Source organism: Desmodus rotundus, chromosome 9 (genome assembly GCF_022682495.2).
Source record: "Desmodus rotundus isolate HL8 chromosome 9, HLdesRot8A.1, whole genome shotgun sequence".
In the NCBI taxonomy this organism is placed as follows: Eukaryota; Metazoa; Chordata; class Mammalia; order Chiroptera; family Phyllostomidae; genus Desmodus; species Desmodus rotundus.
In genome coordinates, this window is record NC_071395.1 from 41049789 (window position 1) to 41069604 (window position 19816).

Below are 19816 nucleotides of genomic sequence, written 5' to 3' on the forward strand. Positions count from 1 at the left end.
TATAGTGTAATATGACAACTGAACACACTCTGCTAGTGGATGACCCCCCTTCTCCCCCCAAAATCAGAAACTCCAACCTGAACCATTCTCTCAGGCTCTTCAGGGGAGTGGGTGGGCCAAAGTACTATGAGGCTTGGTCCCATGGGCTCAGCAAGGAGACAGTGGTCCCCGGCCAGGGCCCTGGTCCCGTGTGGTCTCTTTTTCTGAGGTGCCCACTGCTTCCCAAATCCAGCTGTGCTTCTGAGGCTCGGGTCCTCACCTCCACCACCCCATGCCCACCTCCCAGCTCTGAAGCTGCGAGGCCCACATGGCCTCCCCAATGCCTCCCTACCCAGAGGGATCCTTCCAGGCCAGCCCTTCTCGTCCACAGACCTTGACTCTGAAGGAGGCCCTGGATAGACTCCGCTGCCCCCCTTTCAGGAATGTTCCTGTATTTTTGCCGTGTATAATGTGCACTCTTTTGCCCAAATTTTTGAGGGGAAGAGTATGGACCTGAAATATCCTGTACTTGTTTGGTGCTTCATAATTATTTGTTACATAAAATTCCTTGTACTGTAATATGTTCAAAAACAAATGCTAAAATTCCTTATAATGCAAAAAACAAGTCTCTAAATAGGAATAAATAAATTGAACTAAAAAATTAAAACGTAAGATTTTTTTCCTAAAAGTTTGGGCCAAAAACGTGGTGCGCAGTATACACGGTCAAATACGGTTCCTGTCGTGGGTGTAATAAACCCCGTGTGCAATGCGCACGGAAACGTGTCTCTGCGTGCACCACAGCCACGAGGAAGGGCCGTAGGGCGCAAGGTGCATCTCAGTGGGGGATCTGACGGGGTGGGGGCGGGGAACCGGTGAGCAGGGCTTTTGTCCTTTGTAGCCTGCACAAAGTTCTTGGAGCACTGCGGTGATGCTTTCAGCCCCCAGGTCGGAGACCTGGCCCTTCTCCCCAGGGTCCTGGCCACTCTGCCTGTTCAGAGCTTCTCTTTCTTCACCCTAATCTAGGGGCGGTCGTCCCGGTTCGGTGGGATGAAGGGGGCAGGCAAGAAGTGTGTGTGGGAAGAGGGACAGAAAATGTCTCACGGGGACAGAACACAGCCACGCACTTGCACATGCAGAAACTCCCACACAGTTTTTACTCTCAGCCCTTTTGACATAAAAGTTTGGCTCTAGGCTCTCAGCTTTCACCCTGCACCCGCCTTTGTGAGCTTGGGGTGGCAGAGGGTGGCGGGATGAATCCCAGGGCTGCTGTTCAAGCACAGCCTCTCAGTTGGGCATTTTTTTAAAAAAATAACTGTAACCATCACCACTCTCTCATTCCAGAACACTTTCATCACCCTACCAGGAAACGAGCTTCTTGCCCACCACTAGCCGTCACTCCCTCTCTTCCTCCCTCTCCCTCTTCCAGCTTCTCTCGGGCCCCTCACAGACTCTGTGGGTGCCACACCCCTAGCGTTTTGGGCTCTTACCTGCCTGCCCTACAGTGCCCCATGGTTTCAGTGATAACTCTTGGAGGGGTTGGGGGGATGCATCAGAATTTATTTATTTTTTAACAAACAAAACTGACCCCCTCAATATACTGAAATACATAAAAGTGTTTTGATTGAAACAGGTGGGCAAGGGGTGGTGCTGCAGAACTCTGGTCTTCTCTGAGTACCACCAGTAACCTAAGGGGCTACACATCAGGCAGGGCCACTCTGCATCTCTGCAGGGACCAGCCCTTCCCTTTGTGTGTGAATGGTGGCTCCATCCAGTGCCAGCGCCCCACACACCTCTGAGTTTATCATTTATCAGATATACACATGGCCACCCAGCCACCTGTGGAAGTTGAAGATGAAACGCAAACTACATAAGTTCAGCCTTGGCTGGTGTGGCTCAGTGGTTTGAGTACTGGTCTGCAAACCAAAGGGTCTCTGGTTTGATTCCCAGTCAGGGCACAAGCCTGGGTTTTGGGCCAGGCCCCATTAGGGGGTGTGCGAGAGGCAACTACACATTGATGCTTCTCTCCCTCTCTTCCTTTCTCTCTAAAAATAAATAAATAAAATCTTTAAAAAAATAAAATACATAAGGTCAATGGGGTTTTTGTTTCTTTAAACTTTGTTTGTACTCCAGAACAGTGATTCCCAACCAGGGTGGTCTTGTCCTCCAGGAGACATTTGACAAGGTCTAGAGACATCTTTGTTGTCAAAACTGTGAGGGGGGGGAGTTTTGGCACCCAGTGGGTGGAGGGCAAGGATGCCGCTCAATATCCCGCAGTGCACAGGACAATCCCCCATGACCAAGAATGACCCGTCCCCAAATGTCAATAGGACCACGACAGAAAGTCTGTCCTGGAGTCCACTAGATACTGGAAACGAGAGGCTGGACAGCCGTTTCATTTATAAAGTCTGCATCTGGCAGGAGAGGTCCACAGCATATTAAAAGATTTAACATACAGGTATTTTTATTTTTGTACTACAGATTGTATTTTTATGTTAAAATATGATGATATGCCTAGAAAAAGTCTGAAAGGATACACACAAAAACGCTGTGCTGTGGTTTTTGTAAATGGTGAGCTGGCATTACTGTTATGATCAGAAAAGACCGGTAAGGCCATTTGCCTGTAACAGGAGGAATTTGGGGCTGTGCCATAAGGAAGCTGGCCTCTTTCCCTTCAGGCGGCCTGGGCCCCTCCAAGACATGTTTGCACAGCTAGGAGAAATTGTCAGCCTGGACAGGCCAATTGCTGTGACCCCGGCAGCTCGCTGGGCTATCAGGCTGAAGGTCAAGCATCAAAAAAATCTGAATCAGGCTTGCTGTGCCAGGGTCTTGGAGGAGGGCCCAGCCTGCTTGGCAGCCTCGCCCTTAAGTGTCCCATTCACACACACCCTCTCTCGGCCACGCCCCACAGCGCTCAGTCCCCATACAGGCAACCCTTTGAATCCTCCTCCTGTTCCCCTTGCCTTTAACCCATCCTTTGGAGGCCCAGTTCTGATGTCGCTGCCTCCACCTTGGGGTGGGTGTGAGCCTTCGCTGCTGAGCTCCTGAGTCACTCACAGGGGCCTGAGCGTGTCCTCCCTGCTGTTTGTGCATGTCTTCCTCACCCCACGGGGCTCGGAGCATTTCAGGGCAGGTCCAGGTCCTGCTCTTATCAACAGTCCAACTACGTGGGTCATGTCTGCTCAATGTAGAAGCCAGAGTGCGCAGAGCGCGTGGCTCCCGCACCCGAGAGCCAGTGTGCTGTGTGCAGCCATTCAGCAGAAAGACTGGACTTGCCCACTTGGCACTGAGAAGGGGGCGGGGCAGTTCTCATATTGACCGAACACCTTTCTTATGCCATGTATGGCTCTGACCACTTCGAACAGAGCCACTTAGGAAACAAGTGTGAGCCAGACTCCCCTAAACGTTAGCACTGATTCTCACAAGATCCCGTTTTGTAGGGGACTCGCTCCACGGTGGGTGAGGAGTGGGTCAGGTCTGGAACCCAGCTCCCTCGGCCCCTCGTTTTTTTCTCTGTGAGGATACCTGCAATCTGGATTTTCCTTTGCTGGTGAACTTAAAACTGCCCTGTAGGGTCTTGTTGGGCACGGGCCCCATTACTGTGTTATCTTTGTGGAAGTGACTGCAGGGAAATGCAGGGGCCCTGGCTGAGGGCTGGGAAGGTTACCTGGGGCCAGCATGACCTGGGTGCTTATGAAGTTCCTCAGAGTTCAGGTCGAGGTAGGGGACGGGGAAGGCTTTGTATTGGGTTCTTACCTCCATTTTATAGGTAAGGAGACTGGCTCGCAGAGGGTTAGTGGTTTGCCTGAGGCCATGAACCTGGGCCTAAAAGCTGGGTCCGACTCCAAGCTCAGGGCTTGCCTCTCTCTGCCGAGCTGCTCCCTGATGCCCCCTCTGGAAATTCCTCAGCACAAGAGCTTTGTGGGGATGCTCACGCTTAGCCTGTCCCCAGAGGATGCAGAACCTCTGATGAGGTCCTCAGTCCCAGAAATGGGGGGAATGTGGGTGCCTGTTTACTTTAGAGGCCTCTCAGGAGGGGCCGTTTGTGACTGGATCACACCTGGAAAGAGTTTGGAGGACACCAACTGCGGCGGGAGGGGTGAGGGCTGGGTGGGAGGCTGCGGCACTCAGTTGGGAGCCTGCAGAGTGGCCATGACACAGCATGTGTGTTCACAACTACATCCTTTGAAGCCAAGGGCCCAAGCTTTCGAGACAGAGCGCCTTCCTGCTTTGGTGATGAGCCGCTGTGACAGGTGCGAGCTGGCCACTGCTTCTGTCTTGGGCATCTCTGTGGGCCCGACTTTCTGCCAGTGCCGTCCACCTGATCTCGTGTGATCTTCACAACCGCTCTGTGCCGCTGCTGTGGTGAAGGTGGACCCGCCGAGCCAGAGGGAAGCAGAGGGAAGCTCCTTAGCTACAGTTGGTCAGTGTGGCCAAGGAAAGAAAAGGACTCACCTGAGGCTGCCCAGTGAGACCATGCCAACCAAGCTCCTGTCTGGCTCGGTCTCATCCCAAATCCCAGTTCTCCGTATGGAGCTTCCCACTCCACCCACAGCCACTCCTTGCACACCCTGAGGTCCTGACGCCCTGTGCTGACCTTGCTCCTGGGCCCTCAGAGGGCGCCTGGAGGTGCAGGAGTGAGGCCCTGCAGATCCTCTGAGGCTCGGGATACATGAGGGGCTACACGAGGGGCCACCTGGCCAAGCACCTGCTGCATGAAACCCGCATGCTCGTCTGTGAGGGGAATGCCCTGCCACCAGCTCTGCCCCGCTCCACTGGGGACCCCCTGAGCATCCCAGTTCTGGGCCCAAGATGGCTCGTGCATTCTCCATTTAAGCCTCCTCACGACCCTGCATAGACTCCGTGCTGCAGACGAGGAGGCTGGTGCAGAGACGCCAAGCAGCTCACTCCAGATCCCACGTCCAAGGGCCCTTTCAGCAGAGCCTCCCACCTCCTGGCAACTCGCTGCGGGTCTTCGCCTTGTTGCTTCTGCTCACTGTGGTGGGACAAGCAGAGATCTCTTTGTGGGAGGCCTGGGTTTGGCCTCAAACTCTATGAGCTTGGGTTTTCTCAGTGTACCGAGGCAACTTCACAGGGTCATCACTGAGGGTTTTCCCAGCCCAACCCTTCTTGCCCTTCAGGGGCTGCCCCTGTGAGTTCACAAGTCTAAAGGTGCTGGGAGGAACCTGGGGCGGGGATGAAAGGGGAGTTGGGGCCACAGACACACCTCAGACACCACTCCACCTTTGGGGTGTTAGTGGTCTTGATTGTGCTGACTGACTCAGGAAGAAGCCAGACACCCCGGGGAGTGGAGGACAGAGTGCACCTCTCCCGAGGGGACGGGAGTCCCATGAAGCAAGTGCACTTGGCCCTCAGGGGCGGAAAAGGACTTTGACCAGGCCTAAGGAAGGGTTATTTGGGCCAAGGACAGGGAAAAAGAACAGGCCCGGCCCAGATGGGACCTTGCCTGTTAGCTCTAGGTGAATGGAGGGAGAATAATCAAGTCTCTGTGAGAGTGGTGGCCAGTCCTGCTCGGTGGGGCTGGGGCAGGTGATGGAGTAGGTGAGGGGAGGGGAGACAAGTAGCTGGTTGTAGATGACCTTGGATCTTCCTGTGAGGGCAGTGGAAGTTATAAAAGGTCACAGCGCTGCCTGCAATAGCTTCCACAGTGCGGGTGAGGGGGCAGGGGCATGTACTGCCGGGGCTAACTCCCATGGGAAAGCTTTTGACATCCATACTGCTGGCCACAGGGATCCCACGAGATTCTCTGGATGTACATCACCCTGGCAGGCCTGCAACACACCAGCTGCATCCTGACTTCAAGGATCAAGTAGGTGGCATTCCCACCCTCTGCTTCTCAGGCCCCACCTGGGGTGGCAAGAGGAGGGTGGTCAGTACACCTTGCAGAGCTAAGTTCATTTGCTGGCTGGCTGAGGAGAGGGAGGGTGGCCAGGAGTAGTGGCCAGTGAGTGTGGGGCCTTCAAAGCTGGGCTCCAGAGCTTGGCCTTCACCTGAGGGTTATGGGAGGGACGCGCTGCTCAGAGAAGCCCTCAGTGCCCTGCAGCTCCCATCGCCCATACTGCAGGGAACTGGGTTTTCAGAATCTGGGGAACAAGAGGTGTCCATTAAAGAGGTGCCAGGCTCCCAGGCCAACACAAGACCAAGTTGATTCTTCTTTCCTTCCCTTACTCTCTCCCTCTCCTGGGACTAGAGCAATTGGAAATCACTGCAGGAGCCCAGGCACCTGTTGCTCAGAGCAGTCTGTAGAATGCTTAACAGGAGAGAACGCCCTGGGAGCTGGCTGTGACTTAGTTCCTTGTGGAGGGAGCACGTGTGTGGCTCCACCTCAGGAGACTGGCTGCTCTCTGACGAGCTGGAAGGGCTCAGCCTGCAGCCAGGTGTCCAGCATGCCCAGGCCAGGGGAGGGGCACATCGGGTCTGGGTTGACCTTTTATGGCTTTTTGTAGTCAGAGGAAAACTGAGTGCCCTAGAGCTCTGGGGTGCCAAGTGGTGGGGGTCATGTTTCTGGACAGTAGAGGGAGCAGCAGGGCCTCAGGTCATGGGACCATAGGCTTTCTGCAATGAGCTTAAATGGGACAATCTGACCACAGTCCTGCAGACCATTGGCTGGAGGCTTTGGGACTCCTTGAGCTGAACCGTAGCCCTGGGGCTGACAGGGAGTCTTGGAGCTGTGCACCCCAGTGTTACAGTGAGTGAGCCCAGCAGGCGTAGCCTGTCGGACACCTCCTTCCCAAAAGGGATGAGACCAGGGGACGTTGGGAAAGACCATCCAATTTTAAGGACAGCTGATGTCCCCTCTCTCCACCCTGTCATGACAGAGACTGGCCTGCATGTTAGCAGGGCTGGCCCTGGGCCCCCTGCCGTGCCCTGTGCCACTGAAACAGGACGGGCACCATGGGGAGGAGGTGCTGGGCTGAGTCCTTCCTCTGGCTACCAGGACAGTGCCAGCAAGCTCGGGAGCACGTATTACTTTGGCTATGCTTGGAGATGTTGCTGCTCCACTTTGGCAAGGTAGTTGGGCCCCTGCCAGACCCGGGGACAGCGGGCCCTCCACTCTGGGGGTCACGGAGACGGGGTCAGCATCTATGAGACGATACTTTACAAAGTGTGAAACTCACCATGGAAGTGTGGGGTGGGGAGGCCAGGCTGGCTGTGGCTACCTGACCCAGAGGCCTCTCGGCCATCTCGGGGTTGGGGGGAGCCCCTGCTGGGTGAGTGGACTCCTGGTGAAGAGAGGCTCCATGTATTTGGTAGGGCAGCCCTGCCAGGGCCCTAATCCCAGGACCTGGTCTGTGAGGCTCTGCTGCTGCTGAAGGTGTATTAAGCCCCAGCTTCTGGTCTCAGCCAGGTTCCTGGGACCTGGTCTTGCCTTGACTTTGCCCAAATCTAGACAGAATGAAGGGAAAACAGAAGGCAGCTGTAAGCTGACCTCCCACAACCCACGGGGAAATAGTATTAGACCCTCTCCCCTGAGGCATAAAGTGAGGCTCCGATGTGGGTGAAGATGTGTCTGAGGTGGGACAGTGTGTGCGGTGGGTCTCAGGTAACAGGCCTCCACCCGGGACCTCTGTGTTCCCAGACCATCGAGGCAGGTGGCCAGCATCTGCATCAACCTGTATGGCACGGCAGCTGCTTCCTGAGAGCAGGCTCCAGAACAGTGACCATGAATGAGGTGAGCCTGCCCTTCCCCCCAATCCCCCCTGCGCTGCTGCCAGGCCCACACACAGGCAGCCTGCCTCACACTGGCTTTGTCTTGCTGCACTTTAATGAGGCCTGGTGGTTGGGGGAGGGGATCATCCGGCCTGGAGGAATCTCAGGTGGGGGAGCTGGGCAAGTCAACGGCCTCGGCCCCCAGCTGTGGTGCCAGAGAGGGTGAAGCGTAGGGTAGGGTCCGTGCAGCAGCTGACCCAGTGGGCCGGTGTGCTGAGTTGTGGCCATGGCCTGTGGTGGGCACTGCCAGCTGTGGTGGGAGGGTCCGTGTTGTTCAGGACACAGGGCCACTCCCTTTCACCTTCCTACCTGACAGAAAAGAGTGGGTTAGTGACGAGTCCCAAACTTAGTGCTCTCACCCTGTCTGCCCTCTTTACCCTGTTGGAGGGGGCGGGTGCCATCACCGAGTGCCTGCTGGGGATTTGACCTTGGCCCACAGTAGCCCGTGGCCACAAGAATCGTTAAATCTCTCACAGAGGAGGAAACTGAGGCTCAGAGATGTTGAGCATTTTGCCCTTGGGACAGAGGTAGTTCGGCTCAGGGCTGCAACTGGAACCTAAGACAGTGACTTCTGAGCCAGGTCTCTTGTCCACAGCCAGGCTGCCCAGTAGTTCTTTGAAGCTTCAAGGTCAGTCACCAGGGAGAGGGTGCCTGATGGCCCAGAGACCCCAGCATTCTCTCCGACCTTGGTTACATTGGCCGACATCTTTTGCACAGAAGCTTATTTCCAGAATCTCAGTCACCTTATCTCAGCTGAGCAGGACTGCTTTGGGGAGGGAGGAGAGGCGACTGTGCTGCTCATGGACTCCTGCCTCGAGTGTGGAGGGCTGGCCGAGACCCATGCTGACCTGCAGCGGGGCAGAAGCAGGGCCTGTGGATAAGAGCCCTGTCAGCACCCCTGCGCTGGCCCTGCTGGTGTCTGTGCAGGGCAGTTCACAGAGGAAGGAGGCACCCCTTGCCTCTTCACCCCTGCGGCGCGGCAGAAATGAGGCGGCTCTTCTTGTGGACATACCAGGCAGCTTCCCTAGACCATGTGGGGACCACTTGGCCTGTGCTGCTCATTTTGTCTGGAATGCTCTCCTTTCACAGCCACGTCCCCAGGTCTTAGAATGTGCAGCTCAGGTTCTCATTCTGACCCTTACAGTTCCGCTGGCTTTGAGGCTTCACACCATGTGTACCCTGCAGAGCCTAGCCCTGCTGCCATGGTGGAGAGGGGAACAGAATTCTGTGCAGCAACTGGCCCTGGCCCTGGCCGCTGGCCAGGCACTGTCCAAGGTGCTGACTGGACCGTTGGCGTGTTGTGGAGCACAAGGAAATGTGTTCTCCTGAAATAAGCTTGATTCATAGTGGAAGAGGCCATTGGTTGACCAAATGTTTTCTCTGTACCCCTACCCACCACGATTTGGAGTTTTTAGGAATTAACAGGATGAGCCCTTTGTTATTCAGAATGAAGCTTCTATCTACAGCCCCAAATCACTTCCTGGGGGTTGGGAGGGGTGGTGGGGCCACCCACGGGCTGACTTTGTTGGAAAAAATGATCCAGCAGTATTTCTCTTATCACAGTGCAGAAAGATCACCAAATGTCTTCTTTTCTCTCCCAGATTCTCCAGAAAATTTAGATGAACAGATTAAGGAAGTGTCCCAGCAGGTTCTAGAGAGGCAAACATACTTCTCAGCAGGTTCTGGAGAGGCGAGCATACACCTCAGCAGGTTCTAGAGAGGCGAGCATACTTCTCAGCAGGTTCTAGAGAGGCGAGCATACATCTGTGCCCAATATCTGGGCTGGATGTCCTGAAGTGCAGGGATGGTGGTCCCTGCTGCCACCAGCCCCAGGCCACAGCCCATTGCTGGACAATTCTCACTTGTTCCAGAAGGTGTAGAACATGGGGTTACTCTAAATTGAACTATTTCTTCCCAGTTTTCACCTGGAGGTCTCTCTCCTGGCCTGAGGGAGCCTCTTCTACTTTTTTACCTATGTGCACTGCTGTCTGACATGGCCCTGGATTCTGAACAGAGGCAGAGAGAGGAACCCTGAGACCTGGTGTTTGAGGATATGCTGCTCGTTTAGGAGACCTCACAGTGGAGACTGGGGCATGTGCTGCCAGCCTTTAGTGGATGCGAGCATGATCCTGAGAACCATCCTTTGGTGATGGCCTCCAGTCCCTTTTGTCCTCATCCCATGAGAAGAAGGCCCTAAAAGCTGAGGAGCAGGTGCCCAGTGCAGGGCCATGGGGGTTATGAGCCCAGTCGTTGATCCCTCCCAGGTGACAGATGGAAAACCATGTTGCTTGGTATATGACAACATATGTTTGTTCCCACCTGGGCTTTCTCTTGCCTTTCTTTACAAGGACTGCCCTCTACTCTTGAAGTGAGGGAGGAAAGGTGTCTTCAGATGGCACTACCAGGCCTGTGCCTTTTTTCAGGCTCCCTTCTGCCATTATTTGCTGGATGTCCTGGGCCCCAGAACGCTGGCAGGTTTCAAGATTTGGTCCAGTTCCTAGACGGTTTGCCACCCCCCGACCCCGCAAACAGCCCATTGTAGATGTTGCCTTGAGGTGGGAGGAGGAAGCCAGGCTCACTTCTTTTCCTTCAAGAAATTGCAATCTGTGGCGATGAGGAAAATAGAAGATGGGGGACGCTAAGACCTAAGCTGGCTTAGTGGGGTTGGCCTGGACACTCTGCCAGGGTTTTGGTAACTGATTTTCAAAAGGTGAAAGTTAACAAATATTGTGACTTGGGAAATAACTTTCCAATGAAATTCAAGTTCTTAAATGCTGGCCAGGAGGCATTTTTCACAAAATGAACAGTACATATCTTCTCACACAGTGCTGGGGAAAGGAGCTCCTTTGCCGGGGAAGCTGGGAATGCATGCAGACCCCAGCCCCTCAGGGCAGCCCTCAGGAATTCGGGCTTCACTCTAGGACCTGTGGCATGGAAGCCCCCTGGCAGCAACAGGTTCTCTCTTTGTCCAATTGAGCTTAAAAGGCTGGGGTCACCCGTTCAAGGCTCCCTTTCTCACCTGCCATTTCTGAGTTTTTCTTAAACACATTGTGGGAAGGGAAGGCCCCACCACATACTTGTTTCATGCTCTCAGCAGTGTGCACAGGCTACTTGAGATGCCCAGGGAACGTGTGCTGGAAAGGCCTGCAGTGGAGCCCAGCAACGCACTCTGGCCAGTGAGGCCAGCCTGGCACTCCTGGGCTGGACCTCAGCAGTGACTCAGCCTGAGACACCAACAGGGAGCAGGAAGCCCGCACACAACTCCAGAGCCTGGGGCCTGTTCTGGAGGGAGACAGCAAGGTCCAAGCGAGGGGAGAGGGATTTCAGGAGCTTGATGCCCTTCCTCCTAGTCATGAGCTACCCTTGGGAGTGGGGAGAGGAAGAAAGTGCATCCCACTTATTCCTTCTTGATTTCTGGAAAAGGGTTTTCTGGTGGCAAATCTTGTTGCTGGAAAACCCATCCCTATTCTCTGAACAAACATTCTGGCTCTTTTAGCCAACAGATTTTGGTTCTCTGTCAACCAATAAATGATTTTTAGGTCTTTCTTTATAAACAGAGGGATGAAAAGAAAGAAAAGGGGATTCAGAAGGATGGATGTAGCAAGACTCCAGTCTCACCCACAGAAGGAGGTGGCAGCGTCTGAGCTGGAAGGGAGCTGGAAGGTCCCAAACCCTCTGCCCCAACTGTTGGCTGGGCCTCCAGGGGCCAGTCAGGGGTAACTCAGTGGTGAAGCTCAGAAAGCCTCTGGATCTATCTTCTGCCTTCCCTTTATATACTTAGGAAACAAGGCCCAGAGCAAGGCAGGGACCTGCCCCAAGTCACACAGCGAGTTAATATTACGGCTGGAACTAGAACTCAGGTCTCTTGAGTTCCAGCCCAGAAGTCACTCTGTTACGCCAGATGCATTAGGAACCGTGACTCCCTCTCCCAGGATCTAAAGTGACAAGGATGCTGTGAAGCTGGAGAGCCACCCAGAGCTCCTGCCTGCCAGCAGCGTCAGGAGGCTCAGCTTGCACAGGTCTCATCTGTTACCTGTTCCTGGGCCCAGTGATGGAGCAGCAGGCAGCTTGAGGAAAGGCGGTGGCTTCTTGTACAGATCAAAGTCCTCATGGCGCCGGTCCCAGCTCCACCGCTCTCGGTTCAGCACAGGCTGCAGCACGTTAGCAAACAGTGCGTTTTCCCTCCACTCCTAAACCAGGAACAGTAAGTTAGGAGGAAGGTCCTAGGGAGCCCCCACCTGACACCCTGCTCCTCCTGCTGTGAACCTCAGGTGGCTCTGTGGTGGCACCAATGGGCAGAAGGTTGAGATGGTCGCCTTCGGTGGACCTATGAAGACCTATCACTTGGAATCCATTGGCTGTGAGCCAGGCCTGGCGGGACTTCTTCTGGGCTTTTTTCTCCTCTTCCTTGGAATCCTGGGGCTCCACCATGGCTGAGAGGTAATTCTGTGAATATGTGAATCTTCTGTTCGGCTCCTGGAAATGAGGGGCAGGCATGTGGATGGAAGGGTGGTGGTAGACTTGGAGAGGCCCGACTGAGCCTCAGGTTTCCAGGTAGGTGTCAGAGACAGCTGAGGGCACAGCAATAGTTCCTGACAATGTGAACGGGGCGTCCACACGCACTGAACTGTGTAGCGGCGCCGGGAGGCTCACCCCGCTGTCCCCTGTGACAGAAGAAGCCCTTTCTGAATTCACTGTGTGAGAAAGCCCAGGCCAGCTTTTCCTTTGGGGTGACAGCTGCTTTGCATGAACAGCAACACAATGTTCTGTTGAGGGGAGGAACCTGTGGTGGTTTGCAGCTGTGAACATCTGAGCATATGTGAGCCTCTCAGCTCACCCTTACACGCGGAGGGTTCACATTTAGTGCGGGAACAGAACCCCTTTCCCAGCAGCTGGTCCCTTGTGTACTCCTCCTAACTGGGTGACTCTTGTCCACACCCTGGAGACCTCCCATGGACCTCCAGGCTGGATGGTCAGAGAGGAAACTGTTCACGGGATCAGCCAACTGCTGTTATCCTGTCTGGAGTATAAGCCCGTGTTTGTTTCCCACTCTGAGCCTCTCACTCACCTTGGCCATCTCGCGGTACAGCTCCTTCTTGGCAAACTCTGTGGAATTCAGAGTCTGAATACTGTAGTTATAGACGGCATCTTTGGTAGGGGCTGAACTCCTAATCACCTTCACCACAGACTTTGGAGGCTTCTTGCTGACCTGGTAGGCTCCCATGATATTTTTCTGAAGAAAGAGATACCAGCCATTACCTGCACAAGTGCCCCTCACCACCAGCTACATGTTGGTGTCCAGCTCTGGGACATGTCTACAGGTATTGATTCTTGAATAGTGGGTCTGTGCCATTTTATCACAGAGCCCTGCGAGAGGGCCATCTAGTCCAGTCTTTTACTGTTGACAGAGGACGTCAGTGGGCCAGAAACTTGACATTTGCCTAGGGTCATTGGAACCGGGACACAGAGCATTTGGCCAGAGCTTAGAGCTCAGACGGTGGGAAGTGGGAGAGGCTTGAGGCTCTCTGGTGAGTGCAGGGCAGAGGTGAGCTGAAGCTCAAGGACTTCCTCCCTTGACCACGCTTGTGTGCACAGGGAAGGCTACCCTCTTCTCTCCGGAGCCTCACGATGGCCTGTTGGCTTCCTTCGTGAGTAAAAACAGCAAGGAGGTGAGAGATAAAAGGTAAAACAGGGGGTTGCAGAGACAGGTACCTGGGACCCAAAAAAGAGGGAGAGGAAGAATTTTACTCTTAATTGTTAAGTACTGTGCAGCTTGCCTTTCATTTGCCTACCAACCTCCAGGAAAATATCTTTTGCTTAAAATTTTTTTAACTCAAGAGGTTGACCTTGACTCACTTATTAACATGACTTTGGTCCAAGCCCCAGTGTCTTGACTTTGCAATCCTTGAGGAATTTCTATAAGAGAGTGAGAAGTAATCCAGAGGAGGACTAAATAAATCTGTTTCACACATGAGAGAAAAGTTGGTCCAGGAACAAGACGCCCGTGGCTTGCAGCAACAGGGACTGAAGGCCAGGGCAGGCCAAGGGCCGTGGGGTAAGGGACCAAACTCAGGCCTTGGAGCAGCTTTAAGAAGACGGTGCCGTCTAAGCTAAGCCCCTGTCATGGCCCACACGTGGCTTCGATTGGAATATTTAGTATTTTTTCCAGTTTCTCTGGTTGTCTTCTGGGAAGGATGGTCTGAATTAGTCAGTCTGCTGTGAATCAAACTAGATGTCCTTGTTCCTTTAGAACCCTAGAGCCAGTGCATTGCAGCTGGGGCAGAAGAGCTTAAAGTTGAAGTTCTGGTCAACAGTTGTTCTGCTGATTACCTTGCATTTTGTACAGAGAAAATGAGGTGGCCCCTGAACGCCTAATTTAATAGTAATTACAGTAAATGAGTTAAGTTGCCAATTAAAGAATTTCACATTGGATTTTTTTAAAGCTAACAATATGCTGTCACAAGGAAAGGGGAGGTGGGGAAGTAGCAAGGGGTAAAGGGGTTAAGTGTATGGTGACAGAAAATGATCTGGCCTTGGGCGGTGGGCACACAGTGCAACATACAGATCCTGTGTCACAGAAATGTGCACTTGGGACCTATGCAGCACTACTAAGCAGTCTCGCCCCAATACATTTAATAAAAAAGAGGCTCACACTCACATAATTAAAAAAACTGCTTTAGGTAAAAAAGATAGGGCTTTGAAATTGAAAGAAGGAAGAATATAAACTAGGCAAAAAGGACCAGAAAGCCCAAGCAGAAAAGCTGGAGTAGCATTTTTAAAATCTAACCACATGACTCAAGATAAAAATCTATCAAAAGAGGCAAAAGGGGATATTGTTTATTGAGGAAAAAAACAAGAAGATATAACTATTATGAACATCTTGTTCACCTAATAACAGTCTCAAAATTTATTTAGCAACAGCTGACAGGACTGCAAAGAAAAAATAAACATCAAAGGAAACTGTCAATAAAACCAAGACAGCTTACTGAATGAGAGAAGATATTCACCAATGATACGCCTGATAAGGGGTTATTATCCAAAATTTATAAAGAACTCTTAACACCAAGAATACAACCAGTGCAATTAAAAAATGTCAGAATGGTTATCGAGTAAATCAACAAACCACCAGTGCTGGTGAAATGTGGAGAAAAGGGACCCCTGGGCACCGCTGGCGGGACTGCAGACTGGCTCGGCCACTGTGCAGCTCCTCAAAAAATTAAACATAGAACTGCTAAATGACCCAGCAATGCCCCTTCTGGGCGTTTATCCAGAGAAAGCCAAAACGCTAACTCGTAAAGATAAATACGCACACCTACATTCTTGCTGTAGCCAAGATATGGAAACAACCATGTGCCATCAATAGATAATTGGATAGAAAAGAAGTGGTACATATATACCATGGAATATTCCTCGGCCATAAAAAAGAATGAAACCTCACCATTGGCAACAGCAGGGGTTGACCTACTGGGTATCATAAAGAACACACGTGCTTGCACACTCCTAAGGGACTTTTTTAAAACTAGAGATTGGGGTGGGTGTGGGGTGGTGGCTTCATACAGACAGACCGTGAGTGGGCAACTTGAAGACACACCTTGGATGTTGCTGTTTTGTCTTTTTGGTTGGTATGGGGTGAAGGAGGTTCTTGTTGGCCATTCAGGCCACATAATTCCCAGCCTTCCATCACCTCACCAGCTTCTCAGTCTCTTACTGTCTCCTTTTCACATTTTCTCGTGCAGCTTTAGTTTACCTGCTGTGTTCCGGGATATCTGATACACCCATGCCCTTAGCAGCTTAAGTAAGATGTCACACAGTCACACACATGAGTGAGACAGTTATTCCTCAAAGATGAACCGTGGGGACAGAGGTAATACACCTAAGAACATTCCTTTTCCCCTTTCAGGGGGGTGGGGGATGCCAGAGCTATGAATGAGTGCTTCTGCTGGAGTGCAGCCCTGCACCCAGCACTTCCTGCCCATCCTGCCTGGGATTCCAGGGCGGGAGAGCAGAAACAGGCCAGAGGCAGGTGCCCCATTGAAGGTCTGGCCATCAGCCCTATATCTCCTGGCATGTGACTGGACAGCTCAGGTGGGGCAAAGGCCTGGGACCCCTGACCCCAGAGAAGAGAGAGTGCTACCTGGATCAGACTGTGCTTCTGGCCTCTGTTCTTCAACATCACAGTGTTCCACCATTGCAGGTGCTTCTGCTGGTGGGAGAGGATGTCAAAGGCGAGGGTGTAATGCCGCCTTCGAAAGCCCTCAAGATTGGGGGCAGGATGAGGTGGGATGGCCAAAAGTTTTCTGTCTGTGAGTTCTTCTTGTGAAATGGGCAACCCGAACTCTTGGCTCAAGTGTTTGATCATGGCGGAGGAAGGCAGCAAGTCTCTCGCGACCACCTCCCTGAGGTTGGTGCTGTAACGGCAGATGCAGTAGATCCTGGAACACAGAACGGCCACCCTACTCAGCCTCACCTACCTTGCAAGATAGGCCAGACCACTCCCATTTCACAAGAGGAAATGAGAACTCGGCGAGGTGGATTAGCTGGTAGACATGCGTTTATAGGAAGGGGAAGGAAAGTATTAGAGAGCCGCCCATTCCCTTCTGTCCTTCCTTGTCAGCTGAGTGGCAGGAAGGGGCTCTTAGCAGGCTGCAGGAGGGAAATCTGGGGTGGCTCCCACCCCGCCTGGGGAACACCGTCACCCCTTCTCTGCGGGGACAGCTCAGACCCAGGCAGTGGGGAGCTGGGGGATACCATAGGAAATGGGACTCAACGGGAATGGGGTTCTGTCCCCCCTTCTCCTTGGGAACAACTTGGATGCAGCTGGGGTGGGGCAGCTGGAAGAGGGAGGGAAGGGCCCAGACAGTTGGGCCCTGCCTCCCATTCAGTCTCTGGTGAGTAGTGCTTTCTCTTCAGTCTCCTGACCCGGGGTCTCTCCTGTCACTGCGGGCCTGGGCTGCTTAACAGTAGAGGCACCACCCTCTGTATCCTCCATGGGGATCCTGCATGTTCCTGTCCTTTCCCCAGGAACCGAGTGACAAGGGGACTGCATTTGTGCCCCTTACTTGGTGAGCCGCGGCTGCCTGGTGTCCACAGCCCCAGGTGGGGCTTCCTGCCATCATCCCCGAGTAGGTGTGACCCTCAGTGGGGTACAAGCAGTGATGCGTCCACCACACACCCAGGCACTGTGTGTCCCCTCGGACCCAGGCTGGTCACTGAACACCTGGGTGCCTCACGGTGCTGTGCAGGAAGATTTGGCAAATCTTGCTTCCAGGCGCAGCCAGCCACGTGGGTGGGTAGAGTCCTTCTGAAGCCTGGGTAGGACCCCTAGGTGGGGGCAGGGCACCTCCAATCGCCTGCGCCTCAGCAGGTTGGTGGTGCAGTGCTGGCGGGATGCCTCCACCGTGGGCTGCACCATGCAGCCTCTTTTGTTGTGTCCTGCTCTGTCTGCCCTGGCTCCCACGTCCCGCTGGAGGCCTCAAGGCATGGGAGCGCAGGCCTTAATCTGGGAAACCATCCCCACCAGGTGTCACTTGGGCTTCTTCCCCCGGAGCAGAGGGGGAAGTGGGGACAGCTCATACAATATACTTAATTACAATTAGTTGAATGAATGAATGAATGACTACACCCACCAACATCTGCGACAACCCTGCAACTCGGAGCTCTTCTACAGTTAGAGGGGGCTCCAGACTGTGCTCATAATGTCAAGCAAACCTCTTTTGCCCTAAATTTAAACATTAATAGCTGTGCATTTATGGAAAACATGGTATAATTCTCTCCATTATGTCCCACTGCTTGCAAGTATTCATCTTTGCATTTTACCTACGTTCATATAACCCCAATTTTTAAGAAGGTGAATAAGATTCATAAAATTGCTCATTTAGAATTCTTTGAGCTTCTTGAGAAAGGAAGGCCTGGGAATAAAAAGTGGTGCTGTCGTCGCATCTCGATCACCCGGCAGCGTTTTCTCAGTTTTCCTTCGGGAGGCTTCTGTCACCGCACGCCCCCCTTTCCCCCGCCCCCAACGCCACCCCAAACAGCCAAACAGCCATCCTGCTGAAGAACGCCCAGCACAAAGCACCACCAGCCATACAAAAGAACAAGCTTCCTCCCACTTAGTAAGAGTTGATGGTAAGGACAAAGTTACTTATTTTTTTTAAGTTATTAACATGTTTCTGGAACAGAATGTGTGCGTTAATGTTTTCCATCCAGGTTCTAGTTCTAAGTCCATAAAACTGTGATTTTTCTGTAAAGCTGTAGAGTAAAAGCAACTGAAAGTGACGGCTGTGTGATGGGCAGCGTGCGTTCTGGCACTCGGTGGGGCGGGGGCTCTGGTGCTGGTGGGCAGGGTTCAGGAAGGTATAGTGTGCCCAGGACCATTCCAACTACTGCCATGGGCCTGGGTGGGTTCCTGTGGCTGCCCACCACCCAACTGTGGGCCCAGTTCTGCCTGGCGGGGGCTCAGGGAGGCAGCTCAGTGTCCTACACCAACAGCAAGCCCTTTCCCTCTCACAGCACATGACTGGAGGTGGTGGGGGCCACAGCAGGCTCATGGGGTGGTAGGGGACAGGCTGCCCAGCTTTCGAGACCCAACAGTGACTCCTCTTTTATCTGTGCCTCCACCACTCCTTAGGCCTGGGCAGTGTGGTCCCCGGCCGCTCGCCCCTGCCTGCTGGAGACCCATAACTTCTACCACTGGCAGCACTGCCCTGCTAGCCTCCATGCTGAGTGGCAGAGCTGCCGAATGCCCAGACCTGGCTGGACCCTGTCCTTGTCCATTGCCCACCCACACTGTGCAACCTCTCTAGTGTAGAGCCTGGCCTGGCATGGCTATGGCGTGCTCAGGGTTCACGTGCTCCCCACTGCACTCTTCATTGTCTATCTCCTCTTCTAAACAGGGTCTACTTCTCTTAGCTCTCCTCCTAGAGCAGGCACGAGACAGCGGCCATTCCATACACAAATGAGGAGCTCTGCAGGTAAGCGTGAGCTATGCAACCCTGCAGGCTAAGCACCCAGCTTCCCAGGGTTGGGGAGTGCCCACCACTGATGGCCTGGGAGGTCACCAGTGTAAGAGCAGAAGGGCCAGCACAGGCAAAGCGGTGCAAGTAATGAATGAAAGATCCAGACCTCTGGAGAAGGGCTTTCTGAGGAATAGGGAGGGAGGGTGGAACAGGGGCGCAGGGAAGAAGCAGACAGAAGAGGAAACATTGGGTTGAGAGGGAAAGCTGCTGTTGGCCTGGTGGATCTGGCGGATCCCCATCACTCACTGGGAAAATGGGTTTTAACCAGTTTCTCATCTCTCAGGTTATTCTAGGATATTCTCCAAATACGGCAGGCAGGTTCATGTGATACATGTTTGAATAAACTGTCTTCATTTCACCAATATGTTTCTGAAACTCTCTCGGGAGAGCATGTGCAATAGTGGAAATGACACAGGCTTGGGGGTCCTTGGAACAGCACCCTGCCCCTGGCTCAGCTTCTTTGGGCGTAAATAACAGTTGCACCTCTAAGGGTCACGCACTGCCCATGGTCGCTGCCACAGGCAGGCTGGCGGCTGCCATCCCTGCAGCAGGCTGGGGTGCCTACCTGGCCAGGGCCTGGAAGGCCTTCTGCATCACGGTGTTGCGGAGGTAGAGCGCCAGTTGCTTCATGAGCTGCGACACTGGCTTGAACAGGTGCACGTGGTACAGGATGGTCTCCAGGTCCGCGTAGAGGCGGTGCTGAAAGAGCAGCTGAGAGTTGTAGAGCAGCTTGTGTTTCCCGTGCTCTGATCTGGAAATTCTGCAAGAGGAGAGGCCACAGGACAGGCCTTAACACTGCTCCGCAGGCTCTTGAAAGGCTGCCGCCGGGCTCTGGCTGACAGTTATTTATTTATTGCTTGTTTAAAACCCTGAGGGGGAGATTGGCAGTGAAAATGCTGAAACCAGCCTTGTGTTGCTGGTGCCCCAGTGCCCCTCCCTCATCCTCTACCCTGACCTCACTATACCAGCCTGGTGGTTTCTAAACAGACCCTGCTGGGCCACCCCTGTGTTCGGCACACTCTGTTCTCACACCTCGTTGACCCGCTGATGCACCTGGGCTGCATACACTGCCGGTGGGTCTGTGTGGTTTTTCA

The 19816-nt window shown here is 53.4% G+C and overlaps 1 protein-coding gene across 5 annotated transcripts in view; it reads right to left on the reverse strand.

The window, feature by feature from the left end:
- The window catches only part of CFAP92 (cilia and flagella associated protein 92 (putative)), a 50088-nt gene that overhangs the window by 3609 nt on the left and 26663 nt on the right, over nt 1-19816 (reverse strand). Inside the window, exons 9-14 of one of the 5 annotated variants that reach the window (XM_045202574.2) lie at nt 19288-19482; nt 15842-16139; nt 12776-12940; nt 11974-12183; nt 11741-11897; nt 7290-8012 (exon numbers count right to left, since the gene is read on the reverse strand). In XM_045202574.2, the coding sequence (XP_045058509.2) occupies nt 8005-8012; nt 11741-11897; nt 11974-12183; nt 12776-12940; nt 15842-16139; nt 19288-19482 (1033 nt within the window). In that variant the 3' untranslated portion in view covers nt 7290-8004. Of the gene's footprint in view, nt 1-7289; nt 8017-8073; nt 8556-11740; nt 11898-11973; nt 12184-12775; nt 12941-15841; nt 16140-19287; nt 19483-19816 lie in introns of those variants that run through there. The other 4 variants (XM_045202571.2, XM_045202572.2, XM_045202573.2 and 1 more) reach the window with 4 other exon arrangements.